The 15,263-nt window shown below is 41.5% G+C and overlaps 1 protein-coding gene across 2 annotated transcripts in view; it reads right to left on the bottom strand.

Annotated features, from left to right (window-relative positions):
* Hs2st1 (heparan sulfate 2-O-sulfotransferase 1) overlaps positions 1-15,263 on the bottom strand; it is a 135,683-nt gene that overhangs the window by 7,828 nt on the left and 112,592 nt on the right. For both annotated transcript variants that reach the window (XM_013121883.3, XM_005081916.4), the window contains exons 3-4: positions 8,056-8,141; positions 3,652-3,790 (exon numbers count right to left, since the gene is read on the bottom strand). In XM_013121883.3, the coding sequence (XP_012977337.1) occupies positions 3,652-3,790; positions 8,056-8,141 (225 nt within the window). The remainder of the gene's footprint in view (positions 1-3,651; positions 3,791-8,055; positions 8,142-15,263) is intronic.

Here is a 15,263-nt window from a genome sequence, read left to right as displayed (position 1 = left end):
AACTAAGTACAACAGGTCAGAAAGCTTCTGATTCCATGCCCATTTCTAACAGGCCCTAGCTCATGGCATACTCCCTATAGTTCAGTAGAAGGACTCAGCTTCTTCATGCCTCTGTCAGTCTAGAGTACAAGCCAGAAGACAAGCAAGTTACTAAATAAACTCAACATCTCCACTACTATTCAATGTGTGCACATAATTATGTGTGTGAATTCAAAGACATTGAAAAGGTTGGCTTACATATAAGAAAGTAGCATCTTAGGAGACTGCAATATTAAAAGTCTCCATAAATTTACTATGTATACAATGTGGACTACATGCAGGCAACTCTGAGGATTTCATGCATACTATTTGAATTAAAACTGAATAATCATACCGGATAGCTATTTTAACTCAATTCTTTAATTAGCAAACTCCTGGTTCCTGTGTTCTTCATGTATTTTAGTCTTTCAGGCAAAGAAAATTTAGAAGATCTGTTTTTAGGCAGTAGTTTTAATTCTGCTACCTGACTCAGATAGACTAAAGTTGTCTCCCAAACCAAATCTTCCATAGTTCAGACTGTTAGCCCTTCTTTCAGGGGACAGTGTGGCATACAGTCACAGGCTTGCTAGTGGACCAAAGGCAGAACAAATGTGGGCAGCTTCTGGGTCACCTGCTTAACAGGAAAGGAAATGTTTTCCCTTCCATTTCACGATAAGGGGAGGTGGCCCTGTGGTGGCCAAAGGACTGGCCCTACTCGGCAGCAATAGCTCCTTTGTCTGCCAAGGTTGCACTCCCATGCTTGGTGATATCTTCCTAAGACAAGTCAACTGCGTCACTTGAAAGGAAATAACTGAGTGCCACTCAGTTTGGGGTCTTTGCCTATAAGCTGCTCTGGTCTCGGTGGCATTAGCCATGCTTGGCGACAGGTTGAGCTCTTTATCTGAGGTGTGGAAGATGCTACTAGGTAAAGGCCACAGTCCTTTTAAACTGTCTCAAATCTACGGAGTGCACAGGCTAAGTGCCCATCTCCAGACAGTCACAGTAGTGCTGTAGAGGAATCTACAGGAGTGCACAGGCTAAGTGATCATCTCCAGACAGTCACAGTAGTGCTGTAGAGGAATCTACAGTAGCCGGTGGTAAAAAGTAAGCTTCCAAACAAGAAATAACATTTTGGAAATGTGTATTTGACATCATAAACCTACAGTTTTCCAGCACCTACAAGCTCTTGCTGATAACGTCTGTAGTTGGGTTAATGAATGTGAAGTTTTGATACTGTATAATCAAAATGCATTAACCCTTGGGAGTACAATATAACACTGTCTGAAACAATTCAGATGTCTGAAAACTTCCTGACTAAAACTTCCATATACAACATCAAACACATGAATGGATGTTAATCTGTAAAAAGTTCACGGTGGCTTCACATTCTACACTTGGACCTTCCACTTGTCCAATTCATTGCCATATTAAAAACAGCTTCAATTTTGGGGAAAGGCTAGTAAAATTGTCTTTTCCAACTACATGTTTGCATGAAGTTGAATTTTCTTTATAGACAAAAAAAAAGTACAACTGATTGGACTGACTGAATTAAAAATATTAAAATCAGGCTATCTTTACTAAATTAGATACTGAAAGATTTTCTGAAATGTAAAATGATGCCACTCTCTGTTTTGTTTTGTTTTTTTTTCCTTTGGGGGAAAGATGATTATTTACATTAGACAGTCTTCTAAAGTTAACATTTCTAGAAGTTCCCTGGCCAGTGAGATGGTTCAGCGGGTAAAGGTGCTTGCCCCTAGACTGATGACCAAGGTTTGATCCCTGAAACCCACACAGTGAAAGGAGAGAATCAATTCCCACAGCTAGCCTCTGGCATGTGCTCTGTGGTACCCCCTCCCAATAAACGGGGAAAATAAAACAAGCTACAATTTTCTATGTAAACTATGAAATTTCCTTATATCGGTAACTATTAACAAATGGCTACATAAGCAAATGTTCTCTGGGGTCCTTTAAGATTTGTGTATATGTATGCATGTGCTTATGCACTCATGTGTGTGCAATGACCCACACATGCACATTGCACACACACACACATGTGTGCTGAGACCATAAGAAGGCATCAGTTCCCCTGGAGTTTAAGTGACAGACAGCTGTGAGCTTCACAGCATAGGTTCTGGGAACCCAACTGGGGCCCCACTGAGCCATCTTTCCAGCCCTGGGAACCTTGAAAGGAATGTGACTATCTCAGTCTGTGAACGTCAGAGACAAATACATGGCAGAGGTAATGATAAAGTTTGATATTAGATGTAAGCAAAAGGCTTTTTAAAGAGAAGAAAAAGTACTCTAAGCATGAGGGACAACATGCATACAAACAGTACGAAGAGATAATGAGTTCTAAGGGCGTTTGTATTTTGTGTGGCTGAAGCACTGCACTGGGCACACGGGGAAATCAAGCTTCAGAGAGGTAAGTACAAGATCATTTTAGATCGTATCTCTTAAGCCTTACGTAATTAAATAACTACATTTATTTATTTATTTATTGCTTCTGGGGTGTGTGTAGTGTTGTCTGTGTGTGCATGCCTCACAATGAGGACAGTTCTGTCCTGCCAAGTGGGTCCCAGAAATTGAACTCAGGTTGTGAGGCATGGCAGCAAACACCTTCACTGCCTGGCCATACCGTGGGGAACGTTTGAGCATGACGCTTACAAAGGTGTTCCACTGGAAAAGGAACAAATCCAGTGTGGTTCTGAGAACCTGACTCTGAGGATACCTCCGAGGAAGTGCTACAACAAACCTGCTTTAGTCATTGCTCTCTCCTTGTTTAAAGCTGCTTTAGGAAAACAGTTTTCATAAGATGGTGATTAAAGTAAATGTAGATTGTCATCTATGGTCATCTGAATGTAACTGGACCCCATAATCTCACAGGGAGTGGCACTATTGGGAGGTGTGGCTTTGTTAGAGTGGGTGTGGCCTTGTTGGAGGAAGTGTGTCACTATGGGGGCGGGCTTTGAGGTTTCCTATGCTCAGGATACCACCCAGTGTCTCAGTCAACTTCCTATTGCCTGCATGATGTAGCATTCTCAGTTCTAGCACTGTGTCTGCCAGCACACGGCCATGCTCCCCATCATGAAAATGACTGAAACTGCAAGCTGCCACTCCAATGAAATGTTTTCTTTATAACAGGTGCTGTGGTCACAGTGTCTCTTCATAGCAATAAACTCTAAGACACCATCAACAAGACTAAGAACCAGGATATATACAAAACCAGATTCATCAATAATGACCCCCTATGAAATTGTTGGTGTAATGATTAATACCGATTGTCAACTTAGAATCACCTTGGAGACAAAGTATGGCTTTGTTTGCGGAAGGCATTTCCAGAGAAATATACTTGAGCATGTATGTGTGCGTGCATGCTGAATACAGATACCTCTCCTTCCTGCCACCATGCCTACCCACCCTGATGGATAGCTTCAAACCATGAACGGAAATAAACCATGTATTTTGACGTAGCAAGGAGAACAATAACTGTAATAAAACAATATTGTACCTGTAACAGTCCAGCCACCGAATTATCTTCACTGTGTCACACTTCACTATTGCTGCAGTCCTAGCTCCTTACAAAGTGTCAACACTAATCAAGGAGCACTTTACGATCAACAGTAAGCACATTACCTTTTTGTCTCCTTGTTTCCGTCTCCTTAATCCTGGTCTGTAATCATCTCCAAACCTCAGAAAGTAATAGTAGGAAACCAGCCTCTCGATAGGGTCCCTGATGACATTAATATAAATTGGCTTCTTCTTCACACCAAATCTGAAACAGCAGAATTCCAGTGATGAGGTCAGTGTTTTCATTAGTTCAGGCATGCTCTGAATTATATACAGAAGTCTAAAGTATTGGTGGTATATGGAAGCAATAAAATGAATTAATTAAAATGAAACTGAGTATGTGAAAACTGGGAAATATTTCATACTTAGGATGCAATAAAAAACAAGAAATGATGGCAAATACCTACCTATGTCCTCAAGGAATGAGGAAGCAGTCTGTCCTGAGGGGCTAGTCTCAGCAGAGGCCCTGGAGGTCTGTGTCTGGCAGGCCCTGTCTACCCACTCTATGCCGCGGTGGCTGCTTACTGAGGAGTTTAGACAGTCACACAGCCTGTATTTAGAAAACTGCACAGAGAGGCCCTGACACAGACCCTAGAGGCATGAATTCCTTTGTACCCTAGAGGCTGATCAGTGATTTCTCATCTAGACACATTGTGTGGCACTCAGAAACCTGACACATGCTCCAGCCATCACTGGGCACAACTAGACAACTCCAGCCCTATGCAGCCTTGAGAACTCAGGAGTGAGGAGTGCAGACAGCCTTTGGGTAAACTATACTTTGAGACTTCTGCAACGTATTGTATTTCCCATGTCTATTTAAGTACCAATTTAAAACCACAATATTATTGTTGTTGGTGGTGGTGAGTGTGTGCCCTTATGTTCATGTGTTGAGGTCAGAGAATAGTTGGTAGAAGCTTCTCTCCTTTATCATGCGGGTGGGTTCCAGGGGTCAAACTCAGGTCATCAAACTTGATGACCTGAGCCTTTACCTGCTGAGCAATCCTGCCAGTCTGCTGCAGAATATTTAACTATTCAAAGATGTGCTGCATTTGCTTAACTATGTAAAGATGTGCCACATTTGTTTAACTATGTAAAGATGTGTTGCATTTGTTTAACTATTAACTATGTAAAGATGTGCTACATTTGCTTAACTATGTAAAGATGTGCTGCATTTGTTTAACAATGTAAAGATGTGCTACATTTGTTTAACTGTGTAAAGATGTGTTGCTGTTTTACCTTGCCTCTTGTAGGCACCTGATCAGTCTACTAAAGAGTTGACTGGCCAATAGTGAGGAAGGAGATGTAGGCAGAACTTGTAGGCAGGGAGAGTAAGTAGAAGGACAATTAGGCTCAAAGAGACAGGAAAGGAGATGAGAGGGGCCAGACAGACACTGAGGAGGCAGGAAAGTGGGACATACAGGACGAAATAAAGGTAAAGACCCTGAGGTAAAACGTGGATGAAAACAAACAGGTTAAATTAAGTTAAAAGAGCTAGTGGGACAAGCCTAAGATAAGGCTGTGCATTCATAACTAACATTAAGTCTTTGTGTCTTTATTTGGGAGCTGGTTGGTGGCCCAAAGAAAATGCCAACTACATCAGTCATTAAGTCTGTTTAACTATGGCTAGGGATGATCAAATCACATACTGTACATATTTGTGTGGGATTCTTAGTCATAAATGGTTCATATCAGTAGCAGATTGCCTTTGCTTGGTTTCAAAAAAGTGAATGAACTGATCTCACCAATGATGCTGTGGTATCAAGAACATTCATCTGTTAGGATGACTCCTATTCAATAAATGCTACTGACAAATGAACAATATAAATTTAAGTAGGATAGTTATGGATATTTTCAATTTTCAGGAAGCATAAATCCTTCACTCTAGAAAGAAAGGCAGACCTGAACAAGGACTCTTGAACCATAGACTGATGGCTGGGAATCCAGCATGGGACTGATCCAGACCCCCTGAATGTGGCTGTCAGTGAGGAGGCCTAAGCAATCTTTGGAGCTTTGGGTAGTAGATCAGTATTTATCCCTGGCATACAAATGGACTTTGGGTGCCCATCCCACAATGAGGGACGCTCTCTCAGCCTTGGGGAAGGGCCTGGGTCTTGTCCTGAACAAAATGACAGACTATGCAAATACCCCATGGAGGGCCTCACCTGGGAATCCGAGTGGGGATTGGGTGGGGGCTAAGGGGCCTGGTGGGGTGGACGAGGGAGGAGGGGAAGGAGAGGGGTGAAGTCAGAGGACAACACTGGGTGTCCATCCTCCTTTTCCATGTCCTATGAGCCAGGGCTTCCCTGCTGCTGCCAACAGACTAGTTGGCTGTCGGGCTCCCAGGGACTCTGCTGTCTGTGTCCCCCCTCCCCCCTCCCCCCTCCCCAAAAGAGCACTGGGGTTACAGACTCAGGCTACAAGCCTGGTTTCTTAGTTCTACGGATTCAAACTTAGGTCCTCACAATTGTGATACAGCTACTTTACCTACGGGTCATCTACCTAGGCCCTCATTTTAAAATGTGAAATGAGATCTCATTAAGTTGTCTGGGTTGGCTTCAAACATGTACTCCTCCTGTATCAGACTCATATGCAACTAAAACTACAGGTATAAGCCACCATTCTCAGCTCAATGTTTTGAAGAATAAAGAACTTTAAAACAGGTAAACGATATTTCTTTCTTCCCTCCTTAAGTCACAGAGTCTATGATTATCAAGCTACAGTATTTCTTGACTATATACATTACAATACACCAGTTTCCTCTAATTGATTCTGTTTAGCCATTTGTCTAAAATTTTGTTAGTTTATTAAAATTTTCACAATATATTACTTACTTCCAACAGCATGAGCCAATATGGAAATATTCAAACCCAGTACTGTTGTCAATATTTAATAAGACTACTCTTTAAAAAACCCTATACGTTTCAAGTCCAAGCACCTCAGCAAACACCATAGCTTTGTTCTATGCACAAGACCGTGCCCAAAGCAAAAATCACTCAATATATAATTCTAATAATGAAAACCTACAGTATTATAAACCAGGTCATGTAGAGAAAAATTAAATCATTTAGGTGAAAGGGTAACAAACGCTGACTGAAGGGTAATGCAGCCCTCAGGGAAATATGCATACAAATACAGCTATGAAACCGGTTCAGTGCCTCACAGAGAGAGATTTTAGTTTATTTTAAAGCTGCCTATAAAATGCTCTCAATATTGCAATGTGAATTATTTATGGAAAAGTGTACATTATTGAAAGATCCTAGGAATTATGAGGGAAATCAGGGCTATATCACTTTATGTAATATGTGGGCAATTCATTAATTATATGATTTCCAGAGAGGCTAAGATTTCCTATTATCTGACCCAGTGACATACCTTTCTGTTCTTTTTCCTTTTCAAAACTAAAAAGTTAAATGGAATTGAGATACTCCTTTCATTTTAAAATTTACACAGAGGGGCTGGAGAGACGGCTCAGAGGTTAAGAGCACTGGCTGCTCTTAAGAGATCCTGAGTTCAATCCCCAGCAACCATATGGTGGCTCACAACCATCTGTAATGAGATCTGGTACCCTATTCTGGCCTGGAGGCAGAACACTGTATACATAATAAATAAGTCTTTAAAAAACAAACAAACAAACATTAGTTTTAAAAAATTTACACAGAAAGCGTTTTTAATTTTGACAGTTGATATATTCTTGTAAGACACAACTGCTAATTTAAAAACTGACTTGAACATGCCTAAAGTTAGCGGTACATTTTCTGATGGTTCTGAAGTTAACACAGAGAAGTATTTGCAGAGCGTTTGGATGTCAGGTTTTACAGCAATGGCGCCAGGTGTCCCACTGAGAACATTCAAATAGATGCTATACTCGGGCTACTTCTTTTAATCAATTTCCTGATTACCCTTCATGATGCAAGGGCCCTTGAGAGGCACAGAATGTTTAAACAGTTTGTAGTATACAGTCTTTTGAAAATTTCTTTAAGAGAATTACTCGACAAAATTACCCTGACTTACACAATTGAATTCACACATAAAAGGAAATTCTTGAGTTTTTAAAAAGTGTCCCCCTAATACCTCATAATTTCAAAGCAGAAACACAGTCGTTCTAGGAAAAAGCACATTCAGGTACCAAAAACTGAGAGTTTATTTTCTCAGTCAGTAACCTGGTGAGCCACGGTGACTAAGTTAAAAAACTGGGCACTCCAGGCCTGGGCTTCCAGTTGTGTATGAGAAACTGTATCACACTCCCTGACTTAATAGAACATCAGTTCCTGTAATTAACTTGAGAAGTGTCAGTTTATGAACACTAGAGGGCAGTAAAGCACTGGAAGGAATATTTAAATTACAGGTCTAAAAGAGGTGTGCCAGGATGGATATATATAAAAAATCCTAACACACTTTAATGAAGTTATCTTGTTTTATGCTGACGACATACAAAACAATCTTTAGTACATCATTTTGGATGCTACTTACTTTGCAAAATCCAGGTAAGAAATGTGTCCATGATAAAACCCTGGTTTCATCTCATTCCAGGTGGTTATATTCTTTACAAAGCGTACCTAAAAAAGGACATGCTCATTACTTCACTGCAATGTAAAGAAAATGATACTGGCAACAGCAAAACAACCCCCACCCAGGGTAAGGATCCAGTAAGGGCAGTTAGTGTGATCTGCATGTACTCATTTACCACACCCAAGTACAGTGGAGCGCATAAACACAAGGTGGTAGGCGGTCTCAGGGTATTTCCCCTCCATGAGGGTAAACCACGATTGCCAACTTGACTAAACTGGAATCAGCTAAGAGGTAAGCCACTAGGCGGAGCTGTAAGGGATTTCTCAATGAGCGTGTCAGCACGGGAGGAGGATAGGGATAAGGCTGTATTTGCTGCGCTCTGCCTTTCCACCTCACCTGTGAGTTCATTTACCCTGTAACTGCCTGTATCACCACTGTTGTAGCTGCTGCATTCCTTTGAAGACTTCAGAACCCAGATTCTTTAGGCATCAAACCTGGACTGAAGAGGAGTTGCTCCATTCCTACGTAAGGAATTCACTGTGTGTGTGTGTGTGTGTGTGTGTGTGCGCGCGCGCATACACGCAAACTAAAAACAGGGTCTCATGAAACCCTGGTGAACCTGAAGCTCATCATGTATCCGAGGATGACTTCAAATTCTTGATCCTCCTGCCACTCAAGGGGTTACTGTTGTGTTCCATCACACCCTGCTCATTCCATACATTAAATGTTTTCTTCTCTGATACACATTCAAAAAGTAATCATAAAAAAGACAAATTAAAATCACTACCAAAATGATTAATGATAACTATAAGCAGATTTTAAAGACTGGAAATATAAGCTTGTTCTAATCAAAACATTTAACATATCCAGATATTAAAAAATTATGTATTTGTGTGCATGTATCACTGCGTGGGCTTGTGCAATGTGAGTGTGACTGGTGTCCACAGAATCCACGATAGGGTTGGATTTCTTGGAGCTGGTCGCAAGGACTGCTGTGAGCTGCCTGAGGTGTGTACTGGGAACTGAACTCTGTTACATGAGTTTTCTCTGGCCCTGCTAGGTCCCACTGCTATTCTCTACCCCAAAGAAACATGCATATGCTTTATTAGTATAAAGCTGTTGGCCACTGGCTATGGTTTCTTTTTGTTTTTATTTTTTTCCGAGACAGGGTTTCTCTGTATTGCTTTGGAGGCTGTCCTGGAACTCACTCTGTACACCAGGCTGGCCTGGAACTCACGGAGATCCTTCTGCCTCTGACAGTGTTGTGGCTATGGTTTCTTATAGGGTAGCTCTGACTTAATTATTAATACATGACTACTAATCTATGTATTTCCTCATGGCCTTATCTTCCTGGAGAAAAGGTCCAGACCTCATACGCCCTTGGGGTCTATATCGCATCTGCTCAGAGTCTCTGCAGAGAAGAGAGCGATTTCCTGCTTGTCCCTGCTTATATGCTGATTCTGCACTGCCTGAATCACATGGCGACTTCTCTTTACTACATCTTCCAGAATCTTCCTCAACGCCTAGTCCTACCCATCTTGCTTCCCTATTGACCAACAGTGCTTTATTGATCAACCAATAAGACAAACATATACACAGAAGAATGTTCCCCATCATCTACATTTTTCTGTCTAAAAAAGGGCTTTAACTTTAACATGGTAAAATATATAACGAACAGTCATCAATTAAGAACTACAGTTACAATATTTAGTTCATTTACATTTGCCAAAATTTATAGAAAATATTCTATCATCTATCCTATCTTTGTGAGTATAAAGTCTTATATGTAAGTTATCTCTAATTCTAACTAAGGAAAACTATAACCATAACTACCTGTCTCCATCAAAGACAACAGAAGGATAGTTACAAACTCTAGAACAGAAAGAGACATCTCGCTGCCAGGACAGTCATCTGATGTTCCCTTGTAGCGTTTGAGAATGCATCTTCAGCCCATAGGCAACAGTGTGTCTGGCAGACTTCTTAGCAAAGCAGGAAATTTTAAACTATCCACCTGCATTGGCAGTTTGTCAGTCATTTTTCTGTGTCCTGCAGAATGTCTGTCAGAGTCTTCCATGAAGCAGGAACCCTTCAGGACTGTCCTGTTTTGGCAAATTCATTAATCACTTTCTTGTGGGTCCTGCATGTCCAGTCTATCAAACAGTCTAGGCAAGAGCAGTTTCTTGCCCAAATGGTTAGTCTTGCCATGTCAAAGGCAAACTCCATAATGAGTTTCTGTGATGCCCATCCTCCTTTTTGACGTATTTTGTGTGCCAGGAGCAGATGTGTCTGTCATGAAAAACCCTAAACTATTTTAAATGCCATATTCTGAAGGCCTTGAAAGGTTTGAAGAATATCTATCCATTTGAAATATCTCTTTATATCTAGAAAATCTAACATAACTATAAGTTTGACTATTTCAGGTGATTATCATCTTATTTAATAATACTTTACATTTTTAAAAGAGTTGTATAAACAGCTAAACAAGGAGAAACATACATATAACAAAACTGACCTTAAATTTGTATCAACAAATGAAAATTCATTCCAATACAAAGTATTCATTTCTATATCCTATTCCCTTTGTCCTTCAAAAAGAGATTGACTGTGATCATTGCCATTTTTAACCAACCCCATTTAAAGGAAAAACAAACATTTATAAGTGATATTTGGGAATGTGGGCGTTGTTCTCTCCAAACTGCTTCCTGTTGTTCTGGGGCGCTGTCATGGGGATCCTAAGAAAACCCAGAAATCCTGGCTGTAGTGATCTGCAAGGCTTCCTTGTCCCAGTTGTTTTAGATGTTGGATCACCTGGGCCACTGCTTCAGGGGTTCTTGCTTCATCAAACCATATCAGCCTGGAAGGAATCCAAAGCTTTTCATTTTTTGTGAAAACATAAATAAAATCTTTTCCAAAGTAACATGCCCTTAAATTTAATTTTGAATTCAAGGCATCTTTAAAATATATAATGTGAATTAATCCAGGAGCATTTATAATCAAATATCTGTTAGCAGCTTTTGCTCTTTCTTCAGCAACCAAACAATTCAAACATAACACAATAACAAACAGTATCCAGACTGTATTTTCCATCTTTATGTGGCTTTTTTATTACTCTATTTCTTTTCCTATTTTATTTTTTGAGACAGGGTTTCTGTGTGTAACTTTGCCTGTCCTGGAATTCACTCTGTACACCAGTTTGGCCTTGAAATTACAGAAATTTGCTTGCCTCTGCCTCCCGAGTACTGGCATTAAACGCGTATGCCACCACACCCAAATACTCTTTCTTTTTTTTTTAATTTTTTTTACTTTATCCTGTTTCTTTTCTCTCACAAGCCTACATATATTGTTAACACATTTTAAACTTTAGAGGTTTTACTTTTCTCCTCTGAGGCTGTCTTTACTGTCTATCTTTTTCTGGCCACGAGTCCTCTATCTGCTAAACAACATTGCTAAAATTAGAGCTGCAGCTGCTTAGCCGCTGTCTTTCCAACATGGCGGGGTATCTTTACCGCCAGCACTGAGAGCTGTGCTCACTGCCTTGGTCTCTGCTGCCATCAAGCAGCATGCTGTCAGCGTGGAGATGTGCTCACTGCCGCTGCCAGCTGCTCGTACCCACCATTCGATTGTTAGCAGGTCCCCTTAAAAGAGCCTTGCAGCTTTTTGTCGCTCATGCCGAGTCAGGAACACTCCCTTAAAGGAGCCACTCGACTCTCTGCTTGTCTCTAGGAAAATATGGCCTACCCGGGAAAATGCTGCTACCAAGAAGCCATGCTTGTCTCTGTTCCTTTGTGTCTAAGGTCCTCTTTTAAGCTTTTGTCAGATTTACATGTAAATGTATGCCTCAAGCCTGATCCCAGAGTTGTGTCAGTCCCAAATGAACACACGAAATGCTATATTAATTAAAGCTGTTGGCTGGTGACTTGGGCTTCTTATTGGCTTGCGTAGTCTTGATTATTCACCCATTTTCTAATAATCCATGTATTTCCATGTGACCTCTTACTCCTTTGGGGTCTACATTGCGTCTGCTCACAGTCTCCACAGAGAAGAGACCAATTTCCTGCTTGTCCCTGATTATATACTGATTCTGCACTGCCATGTCACTTCCTGCCTAAATCACATGGCGACTTCTCTTTACTTCATCTCCCAGAATCCTCCACGACTCCTAGTCCCACCCATCTTGCTTCCCTGTTGGCCAATAGGGAAGCAAGAGAGGTGGGACTAGGAGTACAGGAGGACTCTGGGTAGGAGAAACACAGGGAGTCACGATATAGCCAGCCAGAGAAGTAAGATGTCCAGAACTTTTCTCCGGTTAAGAGAAATACTTAGATTAACAATTATGGGATAAATACTTAAGTCAGAGCTAGCCAGTAAGAAACAAGCAAGGCCAACAACTTCATAATTAATACAGCGTCTTGTGTGTTATTTGGGGACTACAATGCAGCAGAGCCCAGGCGACTGGTGGGGAAAAACCAAAGCAGCTGGCAAGGAAAAGTCACTTCCCTATTGGCCAACAGTGCTTTATTTAACCGATAAGACAAACATACACAGAAGAACGTTCCCCATCAGTACTCAAGGGCCTATGCAAGAGCAATATACACTTTTAACTGCTGAGGCAACTCCCCAGACCCTAAATACTTGTTACTTTACTGGAATTGGAAGTACAGAGAAAGTTAATATGAAAAATTCTGTAAGTGACCATTATTTTAAAAGAATTTAGAGAAAATTTATAGAAAAAAAAAAAGGGAAAAGAAAACTGGTTAAAGAATCTGAGTGCCAGCAGCTACACAATTTCTCAAAGGAAATTAGTCTGTACAATAAACAGGAACTGGTTAGGACCGGTTCTGGAGAGAGAGACACAGCAAGGCCTACTGCTCTACACTGCAGAAAAGGCAGACTGTAGCATCCCAGAAGAACAGAGCCCATGCTTACGGCATTGTATCAGTCTTTCCCCTACGTTTCAGACCTGACCTACAGGGACCTATCCTGCAGCATCTGACCTTGGGATTCTCAGTTACATGGACCTATCCTGCAGCATCTGACCTTGGGCTTCTGTCATTACAGCAGGGACTGAGGATGACTACTGTCTACAGAAGGCCTGAGGGTAAGTTAGGGACAGGACAGTTATAGTCACAAGTCAGAAAACATTCACTGGATAAAACAAGGTTCTGGGACAGTTTAGTTTTAGGGGGACACATTATTAACTGACACAAATGATAGTAACATTGAGAGCCACATATATATAGGCATGTGTATGAGGTTCTTGCATTCATTCCTATTCATTCTTTAAATCAAGCACCTAACAGAACAAAAAATATAAAACAGACAATGAAAATAAAGTACTACATAATACAAAATCTGAATCTGTAAAAACTGCATGACATGAAATGTGTTTGTAATAGTTAATTATGTTGGGTCCTATGGAAATCTTTACTACCACAAGTAAAGAGGGTCTGGAGAGATGGCTTGGTGGTTAAGAGCACTTGCTGCACTTGCAGCGGAAGAGAAACTGGGCTAGATTCCCAGCATCTACGTGGCAGCTCACAGCCGCCTGCACTTTCAGTTCAGGGGATCCGATGCCTCATCTGGCCTCCGCAGTCACCACAAGGTACGCAGACATACACGAGGGGAAACACCCATACACTCATTTAGAAGAAGACAGAAGGAAGAGAAGGAAGGAGGAAGAGAAGAAGAAGTGGGAGGGGGAGGGGATAGGGGAGGAGGAGGAGGAGGAGGAGGAGGAGGAGGAGGAGGAGGAGGAGGAGGAGGAGGAGGAGGAGGAGGAGAAGGCGGTGGCCGCAAAGAGGTGTTTTCACAGTTAAGACATGCTCAGAAACTCAGATGTTTTCCAAAAGCTGAGATTCAATGTGGACATGGTGGTTTAGGGCGGAAGTGAAAAAGGTGTTAGATTAAATTCTAGGGAAATGCTGCAGCAGAAGGTAAATGTCAGAGGACCGCAGCATACAAATAAGGAGTAGAATGTGATAAGAGACTCAGGGCAACAAGAGTGAGACGTACACTCTCGGCATCCTCTCTTTCCCTGAACAACCCTAAGGATGGTCAATATTAACCCGAGGCATCCTGAAGATGAATGGCTCATCCAACCTGTGTCCTTTAACACGGAGAATCCCAGGGGGTCGGGTTAGACTGCTGCGAGGCTTCTCAAAATTTAAAATGCAAAAACAAACCACCCAGAATTCCTGTTGAGATAGATCTGGATGCAGCAGGTCTGCAGTAGTACCTGAATTCTCATTTCTAATAAACCTTCAGGAAGTGGTGTTGGTCATCCCCAGACCACAGTAAAGAACACCATTTCAGAAGGTGTGAGCTTAGGAGCTGGCTCTTAACTTTATTAATGTGAGGCTTGTTTTGTGGCGTTAGCGAAGGCTAAAGGGCTATAAAAAATGCTTGGACAAGGTTATCCTTGTACTGTTACAGGAAGATACCCTGAAATGCAGCAGATTTTCTGGTAGTCATATCAACTACTACCGCACATAAGACAGAGGAGTGCAGAAGCCATGAACCCTGCCCACTTTATTCACTCTAACTCCCACCTCTGCTGCAAGGCCGGAAGCACACTAGAAGCAAGAATCCAAAAAACAGGTCACAGATTAAAGTACTTCCAGGTGGATTGAGAAAGATTGTTAGAGGCCGCAGACAGAAGAAAAGGCATGAATATTATGCTATAACCAATCTTGAACTTATTAGTAGGATCAGATTTTAAAGGTGGGGGAGACCAAGGAAATCATCCTGTAGTTTTTTTTAAAAAGGACACTGAAAACCACATTTTCTTAGATTGACTTCAACGGGGGGGGGGGGGGGGACACGGACACGACTCAAGAGGATTCTGATGAGAACTCACTGCCTAGAGATTGTTCTTGTGATATTGTGGTGAAGAAAGTGGCTGCCTTTTGCCCTTGCCGGAAGACAGTCTGAAGACGAGTCTGCCTGAGGCTAAAGAGATCTGGACAACTCCACTGGCAGAGGAAATCTCAAAACAGCCCGCCATGTGGCTGTTGGTGGTACCTCTAATGAGGATTTATAATGACAAGGAGCGAGCCGAGAAAGGTAAGATACGAAATGTAAAACTCGAGGAGAAAAAGAGCACCAGGAAGTAGAACAGAGCTAACTCTCTGCTCAAGGAGATAAACATATCAAGGAAATGTAATAAAGGA

This window comes from Mesocricetus auratus, unplaced genomic scaffold, assembly GCF_017639785.1.
Source record: "Mesocricetus auratus isolate SY011 unplaced genomic scaffold, BCM_Maur_2.0 Super-Scaffold_100009, whole genome shotgun sequence".
NCBI classification, from domain to species: domain Eukaryota; kingdom Metazoa; phylum Chordata; class Mammalia; order Rodentia; family Cricetidae; genus Mesocricetus; species Mesocricetus auratus.
Note: the sequence above shows the minus strand (reverse complement) of the source record. Positions and strands in the feature narration are given on the sequence as shown.